This window comes from Eumetopias jubatus, unplaced genomic scaffold (genome assembly GCF_037043125.1).
Source record: "Eumetopias jubatus isolate StellerSeaLion01/CBP00866 unplaced genomic scaffold, mEumJub1_p1.0 scaffold_4, whole genome shotgun sequence".
NCBI classification, from domain to species: Eukaryota; Metazoa; Chordata; class Mammalia; order Carnivora; family Otariidae; genus Eumetopias; species Eumetopias jubatus.
Genome location: NW_028274810.1, coordinates 108095990 through 108120008, shown reverse-complemented (window position 1 = coordinate 108120008; position 24019 = coordinate 108095990). Strand labels below are relative to the sequence as shown.

At 55.8% G+C, this 24019-nt stretch overlaps 1 protein-coding gene across 18 annotated transcripts in view; it reads left to right on the top strand.

The window, feature by feature from the left end:
- Positions 1 to 24019, top strand: part of MROH1 (maestro heat like repeat family member 1) — a 66938-nt gene that overhangs the window by 26401 nt on the left and 16518 nt on the right. For 16 of the 18 annotated variants that reach the window (XR_003607576.2, XR_003607577.2, XM_088022692.1 and 13 more), the window contains 19 exons: positions 3045 to 3123; positions 3649 to 3762; positions 12117 to 12190; positions 14480 to 14602; positions 16312 to 16419; positions 16666 to 16810; positions 16988 to 17028; positions 17307 to 17448; positions 17764 to 17816; positions 18303 to 18410; positions 18736 to 18855; positions 19026 to 19148; positions 19870 to 20016; positions 20122 to 20148; positions 21118 to 21240; positions 21464 to 21543; positions 21674 to 21785; positions 21991 to 22086; positions 22730 to 22834. Coding sequence is in view for 16 of the 18 variants with exons in the window: in XM_088022692.1 (XP_087878818.1) it covers positions 3045 to 3123; positions 3649 to 3762; positions 12117 to 12190; positions 14480 to 14602; positions 16312 to 16419; positions 16666 to 16810; positions 16988 to 17028; positions 17307 to 17448; positions 17764 to 17816; positions 18303 to 18410; positions 18736 to 18855; positions 19026 to 19148; positions 19870 to 20016; positions 20122 to 20148; positions 21118 to 21240; positions 21464 to 21543; positions 21674 to 21785; positions 21991 to 22086; positions 22730 to 22834 (1920 nt within the window). In the remaining 2 variants the exon portion in view is untranslated. The remainder of the gene's footprint in view (positions 1 to 3044; positions 3124 to 3648; positions 3763 to 12116; positions 12191 to 14479; positions 14603 to 16311; positions 16420 to 16665; positions 16811 to 16987; positions 17029 to 17306; positions 17449 to 17763; positions 17817 to 18302; positions 18411 to 18735; positions 18856 to 19025; positions 19149 to 19869; positions 20017 to 20121; positions 20149 to 21117; positions 21241 to 21463; positions 21544 to 21673; positions 21786 to 21990; positions 22087 to 22729; positions 22835 to 24019) is intronic. The other 2 variants (XM_028093466.2, XM_028093470.2) reach the window with 2 other exon arrangements.

Sequence of the window (24019 nt, the reverse complement as noted above, 5' to 3'; positions counted from 1 at the left end):
CTCCCCTTGGCAGGAGTGGGCAGCCTTCAGGACAGAGAGGCCTTAGATGGCCTCGGGGCATCTGCACTGGCTGTGGGCCCCAGGAAGGCTACAAGGGGAGGGGTCCTGAAAAATACTGGAGATGGGCTTCAGGGGGCCCATGAGCTGTGCAGCCCCCCCTCTCTAGGTCAGAGGAGATGTGTGGAGGTCACAGGAACACAGAGGCAGGTGGGTGGAGTGGTAGGGAGCGAGTCCTGTTCATGGACTGTCTGAGAGAAGAGGGGCATAAAACGAGAGACGGGGGAGGGATGTGGGTCTCCTCCCTGCTCCCACAGCAGCTGGAATGCAGGCCTGGCCTCACATGGTCCTCCTAGCCAGGGGATGGGGAGCGCTGCCCTAGAGAGATTGAACAAAGCTATTGAACTTGAAAAATGGTGAAATGGATAGATTCCTAAAAAAATAAAAATGTCAAACTTGGCAGGAGAAGAAAGAGAACTCAACTAAACCAACAAACAAGTGGAGATAGTCTTCCAAGACCTTCTTCCTTCCTTCCTTCCAACACACACAGGGCCCACATGGCTCTAAGGTTGAGTTCTACCCAACTTCTAATTTCCGTCCCATACACGTGGGTTTGGAGACCAGGCAAAGATTCAGAGCTGCCTGATGGAGTAAAGTCAGTGTCGTCCAGGGGAGACTAAGTCTGTAGTTTGAGGTGCACATTCAAGCTAACGGATCCCGCGCTCTACTCCCAAAACAGGAGGGACCGAGAAGCTGTCAGGATGCTCCCTCTCAGAAAGAGATTAGGGAAGAGTGTCTGGAACCTCAGTTGAGGAAGAAAAAGCTTCTGATGACTTTCAACAACTATTTATCATTAAAAGTCTTAGCAATAGGGGAGGAACTTCTTGAACTCATTAGAGTTCATGCACCACACCCCCAGCATACCTCCTCTTGAGTGGGACTCACGTGCATTCCCTTAGGGTCAGAGCAGGAAAGCCCACTCAGTGGGGCCCGGAGACGTGAGGCTTTGTGGACCGTCGCCTGGCCTCCCCGCCCTGTCCCTGCCCCTGCTTTGCTTCTCCCTGTGGCACTCACCACCTTTTCACGTACTCGACACCTGACTGCCTGTTGCTCGCCTCTCCGCAGCTGCATTGTAGACCGCGTGAGGTTGGGGTGTTGTCTGTTTTCACTGCCGTGTCTCGGCGCCTGGTGCAGTACCTGCCACTCGTAAGCACTCAGTATTTGCCTTAGGGAGAGAAGTGAGTCCCTCCTCTAGAGATCCACTCACGTACAAACAGAGTCAGCACACAGACACTAGAACACGTAGCGAACTCAGCACGGTTACCAGTTGCGAGAGCAACTTACCAGACGACAGCAGTTTCCTCCACCGGTACCGATGGAGCGGCCAAGTGGGCAGCACCCAAAACATGCCGTTTACAGTAGCAGCAGAAACGTATCATGAAATGCCCCAGAACTAAGCTCACCAAGAGTGTCTGAGATCCCTACGGAGAACAGCTCCGAAACCGTAACAGTGAGAAACGAGACTGCAGCTCAGTAGCGTGTACTCAGCGGGAGGGCGGGAGGAGTGGAGATGCGGGTCATGGAGCCAAGAAGTGGGCGCGATGAGGTTTTCTCTTACCCCACAACTGCCCGTCTGTGTCTCCTGTTGTTCTGCTGGGTTTTCGTTTCCCATACGGACCAGCCTTCCGTCCTGTGTGTCATTCCTGCTCCTGCTTTGTCCTTTGCCGTGCGGCTCTGTTCGTGATATTCTCTGCCACCAAAATTATCTAATGTTTCCATCATTGTGTATCCATCCTTTATGTTTTGGCATAGGTTTCGTTATATTTAGAAAAGCCTTTTGAATTCTGCAAACTGTTTTTCAGAGCCTCCTATTACCTAATACACTTTTATTGTTTAATCCACCTGGAGCTTATTTTAGGGAAACCGTGAGTGAGAGTCCAACTTTTTCTGCTCTCCAGACGACCGCCCATTTCCATTAGTTACCTCCTGCCGTGTAGCCAGTGATTCTGGAACAGGGCACCTTTATGAGGCAGCCGTGGGTTGCTCTGCGGCCACTGTGCAGGATCCGTCCCGGCTCAGCCGAGTGGTTCTGGCTCGGGGTCTCACGTGGCGACAGTCTGAGGGCTCGGCTGAGGCTGGGGTCTGCTTCCGCCAGAGTGCCCTCATGGGGCTGCTGGCTGGAGGCCTTGGTTCCTTGCCACGGGGCTGCTTGCACATCCTCACAACTTGGCAGTTGGCCTCCCCCAGAGGGAGAGCCCACTGCGCTGCATTTCGTGACCAGATGAGGTCTTTACAGTGGGAAGAGCAAGGAACTCCCTGGGAACCTGGGGCCAGTGCCTGCCCCTCGCCTGCTTCCCACAGCTCGCCACGTGTGCCAGCAGGGTCCAGCCTGGGGCAGAGCCTGTGGATCTGGGGACTCCCTCTGTACTGTTGGTCACCTCTTCTGCTGTGCTTAGGAATTAACATTGAGCGTTTTGCACAGAGGCCCTGCTGGTGTCCTTTGCCTTGACCCTGGGCGTTGTGGGGACGGGACTGGGATGCCACCTCAGAGCTCAGCCCCGGGTGACTGGGGGGCTTCCGTGTCGCCCGCTGAGGTGCCGTGGACCCTAGAGCCACATCTGCCAACAGCTTCAGCTTTTACTTTAACCAATGTAACTTTTTTTTTTTTTACAATTTTGAATGAATAAGCACTAGGTGTTCGGTTTCCTAGTGCTTTCTATATCCTGGAGATTAGTGGTCTCCAGCCTGTGCCCAAAGCACGCGTGACCCTGTCCTGGCTGTGGTGGGAAGGGGCCAGGACTCGGTTCCCTGGAGACACGGAGACCAGCCGTGTGTCTGCTGGCCCTGCCCCCGACCGCAAGGGCGGAGGCTCAGGCCCCCGAACCAGCCCCACCCCAAGGAAGTGCTAGAGGCAGAAACCGCGAAGCCTGGGCAGTCTCTCCGGGCCGTGGATGTGGGAGCGTGTGTCCTCCCCTCCAGGCTGGTGGGGCCCTTGGGAGGCAGCAGCATTCCCTGTGACTCATGTCCATCCTCTGTCCCTGGAGCAGATCTGCGTGCCCGTGGAGTCATCCAGCCCCCTGGTGGTGAGCAACCAAAAGGAGGTGCTACGCTGCTTCACCGTGCTGGGTAAGCAGGCTGTGGCCTCTCCCGCAGGGCCCTCTGTGGACATGCTGTCTGCTCACCGTGGGGCCCGTGGGTCGCTTGTGTGCGGGTTGGCAGCTCTGGTCAGGGGTTGGAGCTGAGGAGGTTTCTTTGTCTGCCTGTCCCTGGGCCTGTGTGTAGCTCCAGAGCCTCACCACAGAGGCCTGGCCAGGCTGCAGCCCCTGGTGTCCACCCTCCCCAGCCCCTGGGGTTTGCACACACCAGCGTCAAGCAGGGAGCAGATGATTACAAATACGTTTTTTGTTTTTTTGTTTTGTTTTTGTTTTTTTAAATATTTATTTATTTGAGAGAGAGAGAGACACAGCGAGAGAGGGAACACAAGCAGGGGGAGCGGGAGAGGGAGAAGCAGGCTTCCTGTGGAGCAGGGAGCCCGATGCGGGGCTCGATCCCAGGACCACGGGATCATGACCTGAGCCGAAGGCAGACGCCCAACGACTGAGCCCCCCAGGCGCCCCCACAAATACGTTTTGGATGTTGCTTGCCCTGCAGCTTGCTGTGCCCCTGACCGCTTACTGGCCTTCCTGCTGCCCAAACTCGATACCAGCAACGAGAGGACCCGTGTGGGCACCCTGCAGGTGGTGCGGCATGTCATCAACTCGGCCGGTGAGTGTCCAGCGGCGGCGGGGCAAGGCCTGAAAAAGGCAGACACTGTCCATCTTGCAGGTGAAAGGAACATCTTGCTCTGATTCTTTTTTTTTTTTTTAAGATTTTATTTATTTGAGAGAGAGAGAGCGTGAGTGAGCACAAGTCGGGAGGAGGGACAAGCAGATTCCCCGCTGAGCAGGGAGCCTGACGCAGGGCTCGATCCCACGACCCTGAGATCACGACCTGAGCCAAAACTAAGAGTTGGACGCTCAACCGACTGAGACCCCAGGCACCCCTTGCTTGAAATCTTTTCTTCTTCTTTTTTTTTTAGATTTTATTTATTTATTCACGAGAGACAGAGAGAGGCGGAGGCAGAGGGAGAAGCAGGCTGCCCACTGAGCAGGGAGCCCAATGTAGGACTCAATCCCAGGACCCTGAGATCATGATCTGAGCCGAAGGCAGACGCTTAACAACTGACCCACCCAGGCGTCCCCCTTGCTTGAATTCTTAAAAAAAATTTTCCCTACTTTCTATCTTGTAAAATTCCAAACTTTTTGAAAAATACCTTTCTGCCCGCCATAGACATTCTTAGACATTCGCCTTTGATGGGTGGTTGCAGATGCTGGGCTGCTGCGCCCCTTCCGGGCCAGGCGCTCCCTGCTCGCCCCCTGGCCTGATGGCTCACATGTCCTAAGTCGTCTGTCACGGCTGCTCTGGGGGGTCCAATCAGAGAGACCTGTGTCTTAGGTGTGGGCTCCTGGGAAGGGTGCAGACCCGCTGTTCGGCAGAACACCCTTTGGTCTGCATGTGTCTCATGACTCCCTCAGTCAGATGGAAGGCTCTGGGCTTCTGCTGCTAGGACTCATTTAATCAGCAACAAGCTTGGACACGTGGCACACCCGAGTTTGCATTTTTTGATGAGTCTTGGTCAGTAAATAATGGCCATGGGCCATGGTCGGCCTGCAACCTGCAGCCTGCTTTTGGGCAGCCCAAGTTCTGAGTGGGTTTTCCATGTTACCAGGTTGTAAAAGCAAAGACGAGTGAGTGTACCAGGCCACACGTGGCACTTGAGGCCTAAGATAGTTTTTCATCGGCCCTTTATGGAACAAGTATGCTGACCCCTGTCCAGGGAGGCCCTGTGGGTTGGGGCTGAGTCACAAACAGTGCCTGTGGACACGAGGCATCTTACGGAATTGGGGGACGATGCCCCATGGGAAGGGGCCGGCAGCGCGCTGGCTCCCTGGGGAAGGGCTCCTCACACCCGGAGGATGGTGGTGGTCACACAGCGGTGAAGTGTGCGCCCGCCCCGCCCTGGCAGCCCCTCCTCGGAGCCCGTTTCCCTGATGAGGAGGCTGAGGTGACTCAGCTAGCGGCCCTGGGAGCCGTGTGCCTGTATCAGAGACGCCCATGTGCAAGCAGAGGCTCTCCTCCTGAACTGCCCCATGGCTCGTCTGCTTTCAGGCTTGTCTTGTGCTCGCATAGGTCTTGTTTGTAGGTTCATTCTCCGTGCATTTACACACATGTACATGTGTATATGTAAGGAAGTAGACTTTCTATTTTTTAATTTTTTATGTCTTATATTCAGTTTATTTAAACAAAAAAAACCCAGTTCACCCATTTTTCCCACCCTCCACCCTCCATCTCTGGCAATCACCAGTCTGTTCTCTGTATCTATGAGCTCAGTTTTATAGATACAGATAGGTGATAGATTTTTTTTTAGATTCCGTATGTAGGAGAGATCACACCGTATTTGTCCTGCCATCTGAGTCTTGATCAGTCTTTTTTTTTTACTTGAATGTTCTATCAATTTTATTTTTTTTATTTAAATTCAATTAACACTTAGCATATTATTGGTTTCAGGAGTAGAGTTCAGTGATCTATCAGTTGCATATAACACCCAGTGCTCATTACATCACGTGCCCTCCTTCATGCCCATCACCCAGTGACCCATTCCCCCCCGCCCCCCTCCACTCTAGCAACTCTCAGTTTGGTTCCTGAGATTAAGAGTCTCTTACGGTTTGTCTCCCCCTCTGATTTCATCTTATTTTATTTTCCCTCCCTTCCCCTATGATCCTGTTTTGTTTCTTAATTTTGACATGAGTGAAATCATATGATAATTGTCTTTCTCTGACTGACTTATTTCGCTTAGCATAATACCCTCCAGTTCCGTCCATGTCAGTGTAAATGGTAAGTATTCATCCTTTCTGATGGCTGAGTAATATTCCATTGTATATATGGACCACATCTTCTTTATCCATTCACCTGTTGAAGGGCATCTCGGCTCTCTCCACAGTTTGGCTCTTGCGGACATTGCTGCTATGAACATTGGGGTGCATGTGCCCCATCGGATCCCTACATTTGTATCTTTGGGTAAATACCCAGTAGTGCAATTGCTGGGTCATAGGGTAGCTCTATTTTCAACTGTTTGAGGAACCTCCATACTGTCTTCAGAGTGGCTGCACCAGCTTGCATTCCCACCAACAGTGTAGGAGGGTTCCCCTTTCTCCACATCCCCGCCAACATCTATCATTTCCTGACTTGTTAATTTTAGCCATTCTGATGGGTGTGAGGTGGTATCTCATTGAGATTTTGATTTGGATTTCCCTGATGCCGAGCGATGTTGAACACTTTTTCATGTGTCTGTTGGCCATTTGGATGTCTTCTTTGGAAAAATGTCTGTTCATGTCTTCTGCCCATTTCTTGATTGGATTATTTGTTCTTTGGGTGTTGAGTTTGATAAGTTCTTTATAGATTTTGGATACTAGCCCTTTATCTGATATGTCATTTGCAAATATTTTCTCCCATTCTGTCGGTTGTCTTTTGGTTTTGTGGACTGTTTCTTTTGTTGTGCAAAAGCTTTTTATCTTGACGAAGTCCCAATAGTTCATTTTTGCCCTTGCTTCCCTTGCCTCTGGCGATGTTTCTAGGAAGAAGTTGCTGCAGCTGAGGTCGAAGAGGTTGCTGCCTGTGTTCTCCTCAAGGATTTTGATGGATTCCTGTCTCACGTTTAGGTCTTTTATCCATTTGGAGTCTATTTTTGTGTGTGGTGTAAGGAAATGGTCCAGTTTCATTCTTCTGCATGTGGCTGTCCAGTTTTCCCAACACCATTTGTTGAAGAGACTGTCTTTTTTCCATTGGACATTCTTTCCTGCTTTGTCAAAGATGAGTTGACCATAGAGTTGAAGGTCCATTTCTGGGCTCTTTATTCTGTTCCATTGATCTACGTGTCTGTTTTTGTGCCAGGACCATACTGTCTTGATGATGACAGCTTTGCAATAGAGCTGGAAGTCGGAATTGTGATGCTACCAGCTTCGGTTTTCTTTTTCAACATTCTTCTGGCTATTCGGGGTCTTATCTGGTTCCATACAAATTTTAGGATTATTTGTTCCAGCTCTATGAAAAATGTGGATGGTATTTTGATAGGAATTGCATTGAATGTGTAGATTGCTCTAGGTAGCATAGACATTTTCACAATATTTGTTCTTCCAATCCATGAGCATGGAACGTTTTTCCATTTCCTTGTGTCTTCCTCAGTTTCTTTCATAAGCATTCAATAGTTTTCAGAGTACAGATCCTTTACCTCTTTGGTTAGATTTATTCCTATGTATTTTATGGTTTTCGGTGCAATTGTAAATGGGATCGACTCCTTAATTTCTCTCTCTTCTGTCTTGTTGGTGGTGTATAGAAATGCAACTGATTTCTGTGCATTGATTTTATATCTTGCCACTTTACTGAATTCCTGTATGAGTTCTAGCAGTTTTGGGGTGGAATCTTTTGTGTTTTCACATAGAGTATCATGTCACCTGCAAAGAGTGAGAGTTTGATTTCTTCTTTGCCGACTCGGATGCCTTTGATTTCTTTTTGTTGTCTGATTGCTGTGGCTAGGACTTCTGATACTATGTTGAATAGCAGTGGTGACAGTGGACATCCCTGCCGTGTTCCTGACCTTAGGGGGAGAGCTCTCAGTTTTTCCCCATTGAGAATGATATTTGCTGTGGGTTTTTCATAGATGGCTTTTATGATATTGAGCTATGTACCCTCTATCGTGACACTGTGAAGAGTTTTAATCAAGAAAGGATGGTGTAGTTTGTCAAGGAAGTAAGAGTTTTTCTTACCAAATGACATAATTAAAAAACATGCTTTTTCCCTGTCTAGTACACCTTAGAGAATTAATGGTGTCGTCATGCATTATTATTATTTTTAAAGATTTTATTTATTTGTCAGAGAGAGAGAGAGAGAGAGCACAAGCAGGGAGAGCGGCAGAGGCAGAGGGAGAAGCAGGCTCCATTGAGCAGGGAGCCCAATGCGGGACTGGATCCCAGGACCCCGGGATCATGGCCTGAGTCGCATTATTATTATTATAAAGTGTAACACCTGTACAAAAAGCACACGTGTTTACTTTTCAGCATAATGACTCCGTGCATATGCCCGTGAGGATTCGGCTCTGACCTGGAGCCCCCACCGGATTTCTGGCTTGTGGTGTAGATAGGACCTGAGCGTGTGAATTACTTTGTAACTGGCTTCTTTCCCTCAATATTCTGTGTGTGAAATTTATTCACACACAGTGAAGTGTAGTGCAGCTCAATCACTTCCTTTCTGTGAAACATCCCAGTGAATTAAGCCATAGTCCATCTCTCCAGTGGTGATAAGTGGCCGTGTCCTGTGTTTTCTGTTATGATGCACCATGCTATCAGGAACACTTTTCCCGTGTATGTTCAGTTGAGCATATGCCTAGGGGTAGAGTTTCGGGTCATAATGTGTGTGTATGTTCAACTTTAGTTGGTAAAACCATTCTGTTCTACAAAGTTTGTACCCCACGCCTTATTATCACAACAGCATGTGAGCAACATTGCTTTGTGCCCTTGCCAACACCTGCAGTCTTTAACTTCAGCCATTTTGGTAGATGTGTGTCTTATTTCATTCTGTTTTTTTTTTTAATTAAGATTTATTTATTTTAGAGCGCACACACAAGCAGGGGGAGGGGCAGCGGGAGCGGGAGAGAGAATCTCAAGCCGACTCTGCACTGTGCACGGAGCTGACACGGGGCTCGATCCCACGACACTGACATCACGACCTGAGCTGAAACCAAGAGTCAGATGCTTAACCGACTGAGCCACCCACGTGCCCCTCATTCTAGTTTTTATTTATTTTGTTTAAAAGATTTTATTTATTTATTCGACAGAGAGAGACACAGTGAGAGAGGGAACACAAGCAGGGGGAGTGGGAGAGGGAGCAGCAGGCTTCCCGCGGAGCAGGGAGCCCGATGCGGGGCTCGATCCCAGGACCCTGGGATCATGACCTGAGCCGAAGGCAGACGCTTAACGACTGAGCCACCCAGGTGCCCTTCTCCTGAGGTCTTGGCTGCATCGATGATCAGTGCCTGGGGCAGATTTGGTGCTGCTTTGATTGGTGATTTCTTTTTCTTTGAGTCATCGGAATACCTTGATGAAGAGATACTTCCCTCATGTACTGTGTGCTCATCCAGAGCTTATGGCTCCTGTAAAGAAGGCAGGACTGATCATTGATTCTTTGCTCTTTTTGTCAGTTTTCAAGAAAATAGACTGGTTCCCTATTACCCTCTAAATGTAACTTTCTTTTTTTTTTCCTTTTTTTTAAATCTTAAAGGCTCATATGGATGAGTAAGTTCTGTTGTATTTGCTTTTAAAAGACATTATTTGGGGAGGGGGTGGGGAAATAAAAGGCATTATTTTATGTCACATCTCAAAAGAAAAAGAATCCTAAGTGCTCATGGATTTTAACATACTTAATGGGTTGCAGTCATTGCCATTATCGAAGCTCAAATTGTATCATCTTCAGGCTGTGGGAGCCTCTTCAAGGTCTGAGTCCTTTGGCATGACCACTGTGGTCTTCGGCAGCTGGTGCTCTGGGCTCTTAGATATAGTTCTTGCCCCCGACCTGGAATTAGCTGTTTCTCCAAAAAGCCCTGTTTCCTTAGTGAGAAACTGTCCTTAAAGACCGCCGTGTGGTGCAAGGGGTCCTCGTTACATGGTGGTGGTCGCCAGTCCTCTCAGGAGAGCGAGCTAGGAAATGCTGCACTCGATGGAGGGACGAGTGCGGGCGGTTCACGCTGACATTACCGACACACAGGCCTTGACTTTTACTCTTTTCTCTGGTTTCGTTTTCTTTAAAGTCCAGTAATTTTACTAGAATGTCCTGGTGTTGGTCATTGTGGGTCAACACCGTGGGGAGAGCAGGGAGCTTCATCTCCATGTGCCCCCCACCTGCTGCTGCCCCCACAGCCCCGCTCCCACTGCAGCGGGCTCTGGGCTCAGCCACTGCAGGCGCCCTGGCTCGGGAGGCTCCTTCCCCTGCACCCCGCCTGGCTGTCCCTTCTCTGCCTTAGGCTTTTAGCTCAGATGTGCCTCATTCAGAAGAGCCCCTGGACCCTGACCCCCACTCCACACTGGGTCCCCCATTGATGGTCTGCTTCTCTGGCTCTTGTCTGCACCTTTCATGACATTCGTGCAGTGTGCGATGGTCTGATCATCTGCTTGTTGTAGGCCATGTCTGCCCTGCTCCGTGCTGCACGCTCAGCACGTCGTAGGGGCCCGACTCACGGCTGGCCCCCACAGAAACCCCAGGAGCCAGTCGAAGCTACAGGTGGTGACACCAGGAGTCAAGTGCTGCCTGCCGTGTGACGGGAAGACGGGGGCGCTCTTGCATACTCGCTTGTTGTCCTGAGCCTCAGGGACGCGGGCTGGGTTGACGGCTGTCCTCGGCCTGTGCCCCTACACCCCGGGCCCTAGTGGCCCCTCTTCCCTTTTCCTGGTGGACCCTGGTCACCACCTCTGCCAGTTTTTCTATTGTGTTGTTTGCATTCTTTGCTCTTTGTAACCGTTTCTTGGGAAATAGAAACACGAACGAAAGCTCACAGAGCACCCTGTGGTCGGCGGCATCTGTCAGTGCTGCTGCTTCACCCAGTAGGTTGTCTTCAGTGTCCTTTGGCTCACTTTTGTGCTGTGACCAGCCCACAGCCTGGACCGCACCCATCACTCTACCTTGCCATCCCGCATGGGCTGTCCTGGGCGTGGGTGCACTTGTGTGGACCCTCAGCTTTCCCAGCGATGCCCAGCTGTCTCCGCAGCGTGCCCAGGGCTCCAGCGCCTCTGAGTGTTCCCGCTGCTCTGCAGCCTTGCTTTCACGCGGCTTTGCCCCATCTTTGTCTTTGTCTTTGCCAATTGGGCAGCTGTCCCCGCACCTCCCTGGCTAGCAGGTGGCGGAGTCTGGCGGCCTTGCCTTCCTGTCGGCAGTGGGGGCTTGGTCAGGTCTCTTGTCCGGTTTTCTATCGATCTTTGTTTTTCTTATCAACTTGCTGGGATTCCCTTGTGCATTGAGACACAAGTCCTCTGGTTGTGTGTTATATTTCTCTTGTCCACCTTGGTGGCCACTTTCCTGGCCTCCTCATGCGCTCCTGAGTCTCGGCAGAATCCTTTGCCACCTTCCTGTGGCTCCTGCTCTGCTTTCCTACTGGGTGTTCATGAAGGGCCTTTGCAGCATCTTATCAGAGGGGCAGTTTGTCTCACAGTTGGTTCTAGAATCGTGTTTTCTCGGCTTGTGCATCTCCTGTTGTGGCCAGGAGCCCACACTGGCTTTCTCAGGGCCACCACAGGGCAGAGCGTGGGCGTGAACGATGGGCTCTGGGCTGTCAGGATGACCCTGTCCCATGTGGAATAAAAGTGCCATCCCTGGGGCGCCTGGTGGGCTCAGTCAGTGGAGCATGCTCCTCTTGATCTCAGGGTTGTGGGTCAAGCCCCATGTTGGCTGTAGAGGGGGCTTAAAAATAAAATCTTTAAAAATATAAATAAAATGCCCCCCACTGTGTGCCTCAGAGGGTCCCTCAAAGAGTGCTATGGACACTCTTGTCTCTGTCCTCATTCCTGTTGGTCTCAGGGCCACTCCCTGACAGCTGCTCTTGGTCCCCACTTGCCTATCAGGAGACAAAGGCTGACCCTGCTGGTTCTCGGGTGGGAGGGCTCCGTAGACCAGCAGCATCAGCACAGCTGGGAATGTGTGGAAAGTGTCCCTGTAGACCTGCTAACAGGCCTCCTGGGACTGGGGTGCTGTTGGAGGCCCCCCAAACCTGGCTCTGGCCGACTCAGGACACTCCCTTACCTGCTGCCTTAAATTACCTATCATCCAGCTTCTTTTTGGGCAAAATAATGTTATTTGGGAAAAAGGTCATTTGTCCCCTAGAGAAAAGTAGGTGGGTCTTTAAGTGCCGTCCCCTCCCCCTGCTGTGGCCCAGGCCGTGGCCAGACCCTGGCGGTGGGGCGTCGGGCCTCGTGGGGGTGGACGGGCCAGCCAGCCTTGGCCATAGTGGGGAGACTGAACCATCTGTTCATTTCTTGCAGCTTCTCAGATGGAAGTTAAGAAGCCCTTTATTCTGTCCTCCATGAGGCTTCCTCTTCTGGACACTAACACCAAGGTAGACGGCGGGGTCAGCCCGAGCTCTGCTGGGAGCAGCCGCAGGAGGCATGGCCGGGCTGGGGCTGGGAGTCCTCACTGACTCAGCCAGACCTAGACATCAGAGGGAGGATGCAGGTGTGGGTGCTGCTGAGCCATCAGCCAGGACTCCCCACGTCTTACTCCTTATACAGTTAACCACGTATGAAGTGAGGCGGGGGTCCCCGAGACCCCATGGGGTCTGCTGATTCGCTCGAAGGGCTCCCAGAACTCACGAGAGCTGTCGTGCTCACAGTTACGGTTTATCGCAGGGAAAGGACCCAGACCGCCATCAGCCAGGGGAAGGGGCGCCCAGAGCAGGGCCCAGGAGGGTCCATACTGCCTCTCCCCATGGAGTCGCGGGCCCCGAAGTGACAGCACATACGAGTGTTGCCAGCCGGGGAAGCCCCCAGCCTCGGTGTCCAAGGTCTTTATCCGGTTCCCGTCACTCAGACCCGGTCGGCTGCCCGCGTGGCTGACCTCAGTCTCCAGCCCCTCCGGAGGCCGAGCTGATACCGTGTGGCCCAGAGCCCCAGGGGAACAAGGACACTGGACTCAGGACGTCCCCGGGCTCAGCGGTGACCTCCCAGCAGCCGAGAACAGGGTTGACCCTTACTGACCCTTACTGGGGCCCCATAGGCAGGCAGACCTGCTTACCCACAGGTCGCAGTAGTGCCCCTGCCCGTCCCTGGGGGCTGTTCCAGACTTTGCACTCATCCCAGGCAGCCTGCTCTTTGGGACCTTCTGCGAGAGTTTCGAAAACTACTGAAATCGATCCCAAACCACTGAGGCCATGTCTGTTGCAAGGCCCCATGCACAGCCCCCAGAATCTCCTCCTTTTCGGTGCTGTTGCTCAGGAACACCCCTTTAAGGGCTCCCACCATGTGCCACGGACAATGCCAGTGGCCAGGCGCACTCAGCCTGATCATCCATTATGCGACCTCATTGCTCACCCCCCAGATCCCCTTCCCACAGTCATTGGGGTCATGTGTGTGATGGGGGATGGCACGGAGCTGTGAGTGGCCAAGGAGGCTGGGACAGTGATATTTGACCCAAGGTCCAAAGGAGAGAGGCCTTATGAGGAAGGATCCCAGGGTGGGGGGGCATTGGGCTTAGGTCTGTGCCTGTGGACTCGTGGGCTCGAGGAGAAGCAGGAGGGCCTGGGGGAGGCACTAGCTCTGGGGGTGGGGGTTTTCAGCCACAGTGACCTGTCTGTACCTTTGAGCCACCAGGCGGGGCCAATGAGTGGGGCTGGACAGCAGCCTCAGCTCCCAGGAGTGTTGGGGCAACCGCAGCTGATTCAGGGCCCTTGCGCTGAAGGGGGAGGTGGAGCTGGGATGATGGCACGTGAGAGGTGCCAACCCTGAGGAGCAGTGGTCCTGCAGCTCAGGGTGGGACAAGCACAGGGCAAAGGGGACAGCACGTTGGGAGCCAGAGGAGCAACAAGTCTCGTGCCCAGGGAAGGAGGGAGGTATGGGGGACAGGAGGAGAAGGGGCCTTCCACTGAGGCCCTGAGCACATCCACGGGCTGGCGAGGTGGCCACACATGCAGCCGAGGGGATGTGAAGAAGTGGGGGTGGGTGCAGGTACAGGTGCAGGTACAGGTGTAGATGGGGTGCGATGTAGGTGCAGGCACAGGTACAGGTAGATGGGGAATGGGTGTAGGTACGCACAGGTGCAGGTACAGGTGTAGATGGGGTGCGGGTGTAGGTACACACAGCTGCAGGCACAGGTTCAGGTACAGGTGTAGATGGGGAATGGGTGTAAGTACACGCAGGTGCAGGCACAGGTGTTGGGGAGCGGGTGTAGGTACACAGGTGCAGGCACAGGTGCAGATACAGGTGTAGATGGGGTGCGGGTGTAGGTACACACAGGTGCAGGCACAGGTGCAGGTACAGGTGTACATGGGGAGCAGGTGTAGGTACACACAGGTGCAGGCACAGGTGCAGGTCCAGGTGTAGATGGGGTGCGGGTGTAGGTACACACAGGTGCAGGCACAGGTGCAGGTACAGGTGTAGATGGGGAAGGGGTGTAGGTACACACAGGTGCAGGCACAGGTCCAGGTACAGGTGTAGATGGGGAATGGGTGTAGGTACACACAGGTGCAGATGGGGTACGGGTGTAGGTACACACAGCTGCAGGTACAGGTGCGTGTGGTACAGATGTGGGTGCAGGGCAGGAAAGGGCAAGATTCCTGTCTCCCAACTGGACTCTCATGGCACCAGCCGGGACTCTCCCTCTGAGGCCCCTTTCTGACCTTGGTCCTGGGCAGGTGAAGCGGGCCGTGGTGCAGGTGATCAGCGCCATGGCCCACCATGGCTACCTGGAACAGCCTGGCGGAGAGGCGATGGTGGAGTACATTGTGCAGCAGTGTGCACTCCCTCCCGAGACGGAGGTAAGGGGGTGCCCCCCACCTGTCCACTCTGGGACTCAGGAGCCATTGGCCTTCTGTGAGGCAGCGTGGTCATCATAACCTGCACAACCCCAGCTGGGGGGCAGGGTGGGTGGGTGGGTGTGTGGGTCTCAGTCTGTGCGCTGAGCACCTCTCTTGTTTCTGCAGTGGGGCCTCTGCACCTTTAGTGCTTGCTTCACTCCCTTAGCTCCCAGGACTCAGAAGAGAGAGGCAGAACAGATACTTGGCTCTCTTTGGGGCTTTTCTACTGAAAAAGTTACTAAGCAAATCCAAGTTTCTTCTTGAGGGAGAGCAAGGTAGATGGCATAAACACAGGCATGACTGGGTGGTCTCAATGTCATGGCCTTAAGCCTGCTCTGGGCCTGGTCTCTCAGGCCCACAGAGCCACCCTGCCTGCCCAGGTCAGCTCAGAGCTACATGTCCCCACCTGGACCTCTGTGTTTAGGTTGAAACACTGGAGTTTAGCCAGAGTGAGTGAATGCTGCTACCTTGCCTCTGAAATGGCTCTTGTGGCCCTCAGCCCTCGGTAAGGGGCCCAGCTTGGCACTGTTCCCGCAGGCCTTGGGAGGCTGGGTCCCCTGCTGCTTTGGCGCATTTTGGCCTCTGCATTTTCACAGCCACTTTGGGGCTGTTGGGCATACACTGGAGAGAATCAAGATCTCTGTTTTAGTCTATTAATTCCCATTATTGGGGGGGGGTTGAAGATTTCTTTTAGGATTATTAAAATTTTTCTAGGTGAATAGTTTTTCATGGTCATTGCAGACTTATAATTTTACTGTATTGTCTATTGTGAATCTGGCCAGGTTTATTCCTGCTTTTAAGAGTTTGTTGAGAGGGGTGCCTGGCTGGCTCAGTCAGTGGAGCATGCAACTCTTAATGTCAGGGTTGTGAGTTCAAGCCCCACATTGGGTGCAGACATGACTTAAATAAAATCATTTAAAGAAATGTTTGTTGAGATATTCTTCTATGGTCAGGCTTTCAAAGTTATTTGTGTTTGTTTGGGATGAAGTTCTATGTTCTTAGAGCATGCTTTAAAACTTGTTACTCAAGGCCTAAACATCCCTATTTTGTCTATTTGACCTTTGATCTCTAAGGGAGAAGCCATGGGTCTCCCACTGTCATTGCATTCTGGCCATTTCTCTTTGTTGTTCAGTATTTGCTTTTTGGTGTTTCAAATCATGAATGGGAGGCTCAGACAGAACGTGTAGCAAACGGGTCATTTTCTTGCAAGGAACCTCCCTAGGGAACTGGGCTGTGGACGCTGTCTCTCCTGAGAAACTGTCAGCTGACTCAGGCTGCAGAAGCTGTAGCCTCTTCTTGGAAGAAAATGGGGGTTTCCCCAGGTGATTGTCATTTCCACCAGGCCGTCCCAGGTCTACAGACGTCACAGGGCCGCAGTCAAGGATAAAGTGGTTTCTTACAGTCTGTGGCTGATAGGGAAGGCTCACAGTCTCTGTTGTTCTGGAGACTGGAACTCAGCCAGCTGATCCTGTTTCCTTGGGCACTTTTAGTGCAGAGTGTGTTACCTGCCCATGGCGGGCAACATGGCATCCCCTTTGGAGGCTGGGCAGGGTCTGCCCTGTTCACATACAGGCTATGTTCTCACGGCCCTGCGCCCACAACCCAGCAGCCTTTGAGAGCAGAGCGGTGCAGCCCATGCATGGTCTGCCCCTGCTCCCCCCCTCCCCCAGCCTCGGAAGCTGGGTCCCGACAGCGAGGACCTCGCAGCGGACAGTGTGCGGGCTATCAGCATCAGCACCCTCTACCTGATCAGCACCACCGTGGACAGGATGAGCGACGTGAGTGTGTGCGCCCGCCCCGTAGCCAGCCCCCAGGGCACCTGACTGACCACTGCCCTCCTGACCTTATGGCCCAGGGACTGTTGAACCCAGTGGTGGGCAAGCCGCAGGGGCAGGGGTGCTCTCCGGGCCACCTCCCCAAACCTTCCCGAGCCCCTGTGGTGCCTGGGGGGAGCTCCTGGCTGTGTTTGCCCCTGCAGCCTGCACGCCCGAGGTGCTGCAGACAGACCACGGCTCTGCCTCCAGGTCCTCTGGCCCTACCTGCTCGAGTTCCTCACACCCGTGCGCTTCACTGGGGCGCTGACCCCGCTCTGCAAGAGCCTGGTGCACCTGGCCCAGAAGAGGCAGGAGGTGGGGGCCGATGCCTTCCTCATCCAGTACGACAGCAACGGTGCGCCCTGCCCCCCCACCATGTCATCCTTCACCCTGGAGCTTGCCCTTGAACCCGGCCTCTTCCCGCCAGCAGCCCCGCCCCCCGACTCCACCCCACCCCACCCCAGGGGGCAGTCAGGGGCTGGGGCTCTGTGGGCAGGCAGCCCCCTGAGCATTTCTACCGCCTCCTTTCCAGTGACCCTCCCTTCGCCCTACGCCATCACCACGAGACTTCTGGTGAGCATCACACTCCGCGTGCTGGCTGTGCCCCCCCACCCCCTGCCGAACCAGCACAGCACACTGAGGGAGTCGGGGCAAGGGGGCTCGCCCTCGGTCCCTGTGTCCCTACCTCATGCTGTCTCGCACGGGGGCCCATCAGGTGCTCCCCGTGGGGTTTTGGGGGAGCTGTGTCTCAGAGCCCTCCTCACCTCCCCGCCATCGGGCAGCCTCTTGGGGCTCACGTGGGGCATGGTGGCCCCTGGAGTGCCTGGAGCTCCCACCTGTACTTCTGTCAGACTGTGTCTTCCAACCCCTACCTGGGGGACGGCCGTGGGGCTGCCTCGCTGCGCCTCTTGAACGTCCTGCATCACAGCATTCACCCTTCACTGGGGCAGCGCTGGGCGACCACCATTCCCCTGCTGCTGGAGCATCTGGATGGTGAGCCACAGGGACGTGGGCAGCCCTCCTCCCCCTTTGACCCCATGTTTGCCAGTTTGCGTCCAGGTTGGCTTCTGGGGACCAGAGTTTTTTAAGTTGGAAGAAATGGCCTCCCCTGAGTTTCAAGGACATGGGGCTGGAAAGGTGTCCCTGCTGGGTGTCACCCAGGAGCATCTGGGCTGTGGGAGCCGCCTGTCCCAAACACAGGGCGTGGCCTATCTGGAAGGCGCTGGGCAGGGACCTAGGCCTGGGTCTCTGAATTCCACTCCTACTTGCCGGGGCGAGCCAGGCTGACCATGTGACTGGTCATTTCAGAATGTACTGAAGAAACCCTGTCCCAGAAGGAGTGGGAGGAAAAGCTGCTGGCGGTGAGAACGGGGAGACCCAGGGTGTGGCCTGTGTTGGGTGTGCAGGGCTGTCATGGGTCGGGACAGCTCAGGGCAGGACAAGCTGCTAGTGGGTGGCTGCACCTCAAGGGTCGTGATGCCCGCCTTGACCTTGCAGTGTGGCTGGGGGCGGGGCAGGGCAGCAGGTGGGTGTCTCTGGGGTGAGGACTGTCTCCCGCCCTCACACACTGCACACCCTGCTGAGACAGGGCCACCGTGTTACAGGGGCTCTGAGCTTCTCCAGCCCAGGAGCCTTCTGTCCTGCCTCCTGCCTGGCCCTGTGCACGTTTGACTGCCCAGGGTGTGCCCTGCCGAGGCTCGAAGGTCGTCTGCAGACCGTGCAGAGCCACGGCACACGACCACCCTGAGGTCACTGCACGTGACGTCATCGGGCCCCAGTTCCCTCCCCAGCCAGCCCAGTGAAGGGCTGCACTCCCGGCCCCTCACTGCCCTAGCTCCTGCCCACAGTTCCTTCGGGACACTCTGGCTGTTGTGTCTGACAACACGTGGATCTGCCAGCTGAGCCTGGAGATGTGCAAACAGCTGTCCTGCTACGGCGGGGAGCCCCGAGAGAAGGTGTGCAGAGCGGGGTTGCCCCGGGAGGAGGGGTCCTGGGCGTGGTCCTTAGGCTCCCCGGTTCCTGTGCCTTGACTCTGGGGTGCTTTCTGCCTGAACCTGTCTCTGGTGGCCTATGGGCCTGACAGAGCCTCCACCTGGTGGCTGACGGCTGGGAGAGGCACGAGCCCATTTGCCCCACCTCTCGCTCCTCAAGACACTGCCCAGAACTCACCTGGTCTTTGCGGTGGCCACTGGCGTGGGCTCCTGGCAGCCCCTGCCACATCCGGTTGGCACTTCCGCACTCGGGCGTCAGGCACAGCCGTGCTCCTCGGCTCTGTTGCAGAACTTCCTGTATAAATGCATTGGAACCACGCTGGGTGCCACCTCAAGCAAGGACGTAGTGAGGAAGCAGCTGCAGGAGCTGCTGGAGACAGCCAGACACCAGGAGGAGGCTGAGCGCGAGGTGGCTGCCGCCCTCCCCAGGAGGCCTCTCCGTCCCCTCAGCCACTCAGCGCATGCATGTGTGCTCGTGTGTGCAAGGCCGCGCCTCTGCGGGGCGTGCGTGTGTGTGCCGGGTGCTCCTTTCCGTCCCTGCCCTTGCCCAGGCGTGAGCGTACCCCTGTGCCTCCCTAGGGCCTTGCCCGTTGCTTTGGGATCTGTGCCATCTCTCACCTGGATGATGTCCTGGCCCAGCTGGAGAACTTCATGAGGTCGGATGTGTTCAGAAAATCCACCGGCATTTTCAACATTTTCAAGGTACAGGGGTCGGGGTGACAGCTTGGGGGGCATCTGGGGTGGGACTGGCCTGTGCTTGTATCTTGGCCGTGGTGCCGTGATTGAGGTCGTGGGGCTGGGCGTTCTGGAGTTCCCTGGGCTCGGGGTCCCCTGCAGGTCCGCACTTCCTTGTGGGTGGGGCTGGTGTGGGAGGCCCCCCCCGCCCCAGCTGCTGACAAGGAGCAGGCAACCCTCTGCTAGCCATGGGCTCTGATGGGCCTGTCCTCCTGCCTGTGTGTCCTCGGCCCCCGGGGCCAGTGGCGGCCACATTCCCGGGGAAGCGCGATTCAGGAGGCACAGACCGCTGCCGTCTCTGTGGCAGCCCTTGTGGCCAGGTTTTCTGTCTCCTGGTGCCTGTCGTAATTTCAGAATCTGTGAGGCGCCAGGGATGGAGGGGCTGCGGTGCCACCACCAGAGATGGGGACTCTGCGTCCGGCCCTTTTGTTGCCTCTCACCCCACTCTCCCTTCTGCGTGGTCCCCGACTCAGTCCTTTCCCTTCTGCCACGTGGTCCCCGGCGGGCCTGTCCTGTGTGCTCTGTCCCCGCCAGAGGGACTCTCTGGGGTCAGGTGGCGCCGTCCACCCCTTCCGTGATGCCTCAGACGTTGCTGACCAGCTCTGCCCTTCTTCCAGAGGGACTTGGGGACTCTGTTGGGGGGCATGGAATGTACTCTGAGGCCCTGCCAACTCCTCTGGCCTCTCAGGACCGAAGTGAGAACGAGGTGGAAAAGCTGAAGAGCACCCTGATCCTGTGTTACGGCCACGTGGCGGCACAGGCCCCCCGGGAGCTGGTGCTGCCCAAGGTGGAGTCTGACATCCTCCGGAACATATTCCAGTACTTCAGCACCAAGGTGGGCGCCCGGCACACTGCACGTGCGGGGGTGGGGGTGGGGGGTGGGGGGAGGGGGCTGCCGCCAGGGTCGCATGCGTTAATTCCTTTCACTTTTGTTGTTCAGGTTCTGGGAATAAAGGTAGAGACCAAGGTACAGTGTGTAGGAGTTAAGTGGGGACTATGCCTTTTTTCTCTCTTTTCTGGGCTGGGCTGGCCGTGAGCTTCAGGGACAGAAGCCAGGGGGACAGGCCCGGGGGCTCCCTGCTCCCAGTCCATGGGGATGGCTTTCTGGAGCCTCACACCAGGGCCCGTCCCCATTCACCTTGGAGCAGCAGCCCTCCTCTTGCGGCCAGAATGGGGGCCCAGGAGCTAGTGCTCTGGCCTGGGCCCCGGATGGCGGGCGGACAGAGGGATGGACTTCTGAGTGGCTGGGTGGCAGGCCCTCAGGCTGGGGCTCTGCTCCCTGATGCTCACGGGGCTCACCTCTCGGTGAGTTCTAAAGCCAGTGACGACTGTCAGGCCCTCTGGCCTCACTAACATGCCGCCTCTTAGGGATCTCTGGCACTAATGTGGTTGCACCTCCAGAGGAGCAGCCAGGCTTTTCCCTTGAAGAGCAGACCCTCTCGGGTCTCCCGGGGTTGGCTGGGGGGGGAGGCAGGATATTCTGATAGTTGTCTCTTTTTCTGGCCCTTCGTGTCCCAGGACAGCAGCCTGCACCCCCTTTCCTGAGCACCCCCAGAGGCCAAGTTGGTGGGACAGGCAGGGGTCAGCCCCACTCTGCTAGGGCTCTTCTCAGGGCGCACTGCCTTCTCCTCCCCCCTTGACAGACTGCTCCAGGCACTGCAGGGTGCAGGGGACGCAGAGCACGCTGTCTGCCCTGGCCAGGCAGAGAGCTGGGGGCCGCAGGGGCGCCATCCCAGGCCCCCTGAGAGTCCCTCAGGGAGGAGCGTGTGCGGCCGCAAACTGAGGGGAGGCCATATGGTCCAGCCTCTGTCACTGCAGGCGGCCACCCGTTCTGGGTTCAGCCCCGTGGGTGGAGAGGCAGTGGCCACTACGTCAGGGCGGAGCCATGCTGTGGGGGTGGGTGTTGGCGGCCTCCTGCAGCCCAGTGCCCTTGCAGGACCCGGCCCTGAAGCTGTGTCTTGTCCAGAGTGTGTGCATGGCCAGCCAGGCCATCTGCGGCAGCGCACAGGCCAGCTCCTTCCACTTCTCCCGGAAAGCGGAGCTGGTGGCTCAGATGATGGTGAGCGCTGGCCAGGGCCTGCCGGGTCCAAGGGTGGCTTCGACGGTGCTGCCACAGACAGGGGAGGTAGGCCTAGGGAGGGCTGGGGTTACATGCAGTGAGGAACCCCAGCACCCACTCAGCACAGCACCCAAAGCCAGCGCCAGGCAGATGGCTGACCAGGGGAAAGCAGGTGCTCTGGCCCAGGGCTGAGTCACAGGACTGCCGCCCCCCCTCCCCCAAGGAGTTCATCAAGGCAGAGCCGCAAGACTCCCTGAGAACACCCATTCGGAAGAAGGCCATGCTCGCCTGCACTTACCTGGTGTATCCTTTTCTCTGGGTGTGAGGGGGAGCCTCTGGGCCAGGGGGGGGCTGTCTGCTCATATGCTCTCTGGACGAGGGGTGTGGCGTGTGTGGGGCTGGAAAGGCCTGGGGCCCTTAACTCTGGGTTCAGCTCCCTGGAGCCAGTGCTGGATGAGCAGGTGCAGGCGGACATGGTCCACAGCTGTCTGCACAGTGTCCTGCCTGTGCCGCCCGAGCCCGAGGGGGGGGATGACCACCAGGAGGTACTGCCCTGCATCCGTGGGGGGCATCGGGCGGGCCGCAGGGGATGGGGGGGCAGCGGGCGGGCCGCAGGTGTTGGGGGGGCAGCGGGCGGGCCGCAGGGGATGGGGGGGCAGCGGGCGGGCCGCAGGGGATGGGGGGCAGCGGGCGGGCCGCAGGGGATGGGGGGCAGGCTCACTGGTGTGGCTGGCGACCCATCTCTTCTAGTCCCTGTACCTGGACACCATGCACACCCTTGAGGACTTGCTGAAGAGCCTCCTTCGGCGAAACATGACCCCCCAGGGCCTGCAGATCATGGTGGAGGTGTGCAATGAGTGTGCACTGCCCTGGGGGTGCGGGCACGAGGTGGGGGGGGCACCCCACCTGGCAGCCGGCCCCTGCCTGCTTCTCTTGGCTCTCCCTGCCACGGGGGCACCGGAGAGTTTGGTGCTCTCTGCAAATGTGTGGTGGCGGGGGTCTGTGAGTTGGGGGGCAGCACCCCCTCCTTCCTGGGCAGGTGTGCAGATGGGCTGAGCCTAGATGGGAGCCTATACTCACCTCCCCTCCAGTGCATGGCACTGGGATGGAGAGAGCCTGCAGGCACCCCAGGTGGGAGTTCCTGACCGTCCAGGGCTGTCCAGATGGCAGAGTGGGCAGGCAGTAGCCAAGCTGCCCCCCTCGCTGCCCTTCCTAGTATTTGCAGGGATGGGACTGACCCGCTTCTAAGCCTGTTCCTCTCTGGGCCTGGCTCACTCTGGGTCCACCTAGGGCGGCCACGTCTGTGGACAGGGACAGAGCAGGAGCTCTGTTCTAGGTCGGAGCGGGTGACCTGCTCCGACCCGACCCACTGGCCCTCGCAGCCGGGGAGGCTGGCCAGCGGGGATGCTGACCTGCCTGTGTTGCACAAGCTCCTGCTTCCCAGGCTAACGCCTGAGCTGGTACCTATGTGAGGCCCCCTCTTCCCCAGCACCTGAGCCCGTGGATCAAGTCCCCACGAGGCCATGAGAGGGTGCGGGCACTTGGCCTGAGTGCCTGCCTGCTGCAATACTTCCTGGAGCACCTGAACGTCAGCGTGAGTGCCCCGTGGTGGCCCTGCAGCCGCTCCTCTGCCCCGGGCCTGTTCCTGGGTCCCTTGGCTTGGGGACTGCTGGGTGTGGCACCCATGTCCCAGAGCACCCTACCAGCTTCCTGGCCCTCCTCTGGTGGTGGCCCTGGGCTCATCCCATGTTCTACAAGTCCCACGGTCCTCTTTTGGGGCCGTGGACAGAAGACTCCTCGGGGCTGACCGCTCAGTCTGACGGTCATCCTTGTCCTCGGGAGCCTGTGCACTCCCTGGGATGATGGGTGGTGTGTCCCCTACACGAGGGGAAGGGTGATGGGGACGGGGGTAAGAGAATGAGGGTGCTCAAGGCAAAAGCACCACTTTGGGCAAAGGCAGGGGACCCAGAACACACGGAATACTGTGGAAAAGCCAAATGTTGCAGAGTGGCTGGAGCGGGTGGGCAGGGGCTTGTCCTAAGAAGTGCACATTATTATGCATTTTAATATTTGCTGGGGTGAAGGAGCTCTTGCTACACTTTCTCACTTTCATGGTGGTTCTTACAAGGTCATCAGTCTAGGTGATTTTAGGATAAATTTGACAGAGTCCTAAAATATTCCTGTTGTGATTTTGGATTTTGGTAGGAATTGCATGGAATTGGATTAATTTGTTGGGCAATAGCATCTTTTATTTATTTTTTTAAAGATTTTAAATTTATTTATTTGAAAGGGAGAAGGCAGAGCAAGTGAGAACACAGCAGGGGGAGCGGGAGAGGGAGAAGCAGGCTTCCCGTGGAGCAGGGAGCCCGATGCGGGGCTCAATCCCCCAGGACCCTGGGATCATGACCTGAGCCGAAGGCAGACGCTTAACGACTGAGCCACCCAGGCGCCCCCAGGAGCATCTTTTAATAATGGGTCTTCCCATCCAGGCCCCTCAGATGCACGGCCCGTGTCTGCACACGGCCACACAGGCTGAGAGGTTTTTTTGCTTTTGTCAGCGTAACTGTTTGCAGTCGTATTTACTAATTGCTTGTTGTCAGGATGTACGACAAGTATGGACTTGTGGATACTTAGCAGTGGGGTCATTTATAGGATTCTTTTATTTCTGATGAGTTTTAGTTAATGCCCTTGTGCTTTCAGATACACAGCTGTGTGGTTTACAGATGCCGATAGTCCTCTCTCCCCAGTGCCTGTGTCTCTGAGCCTCTCATGTCCTGGT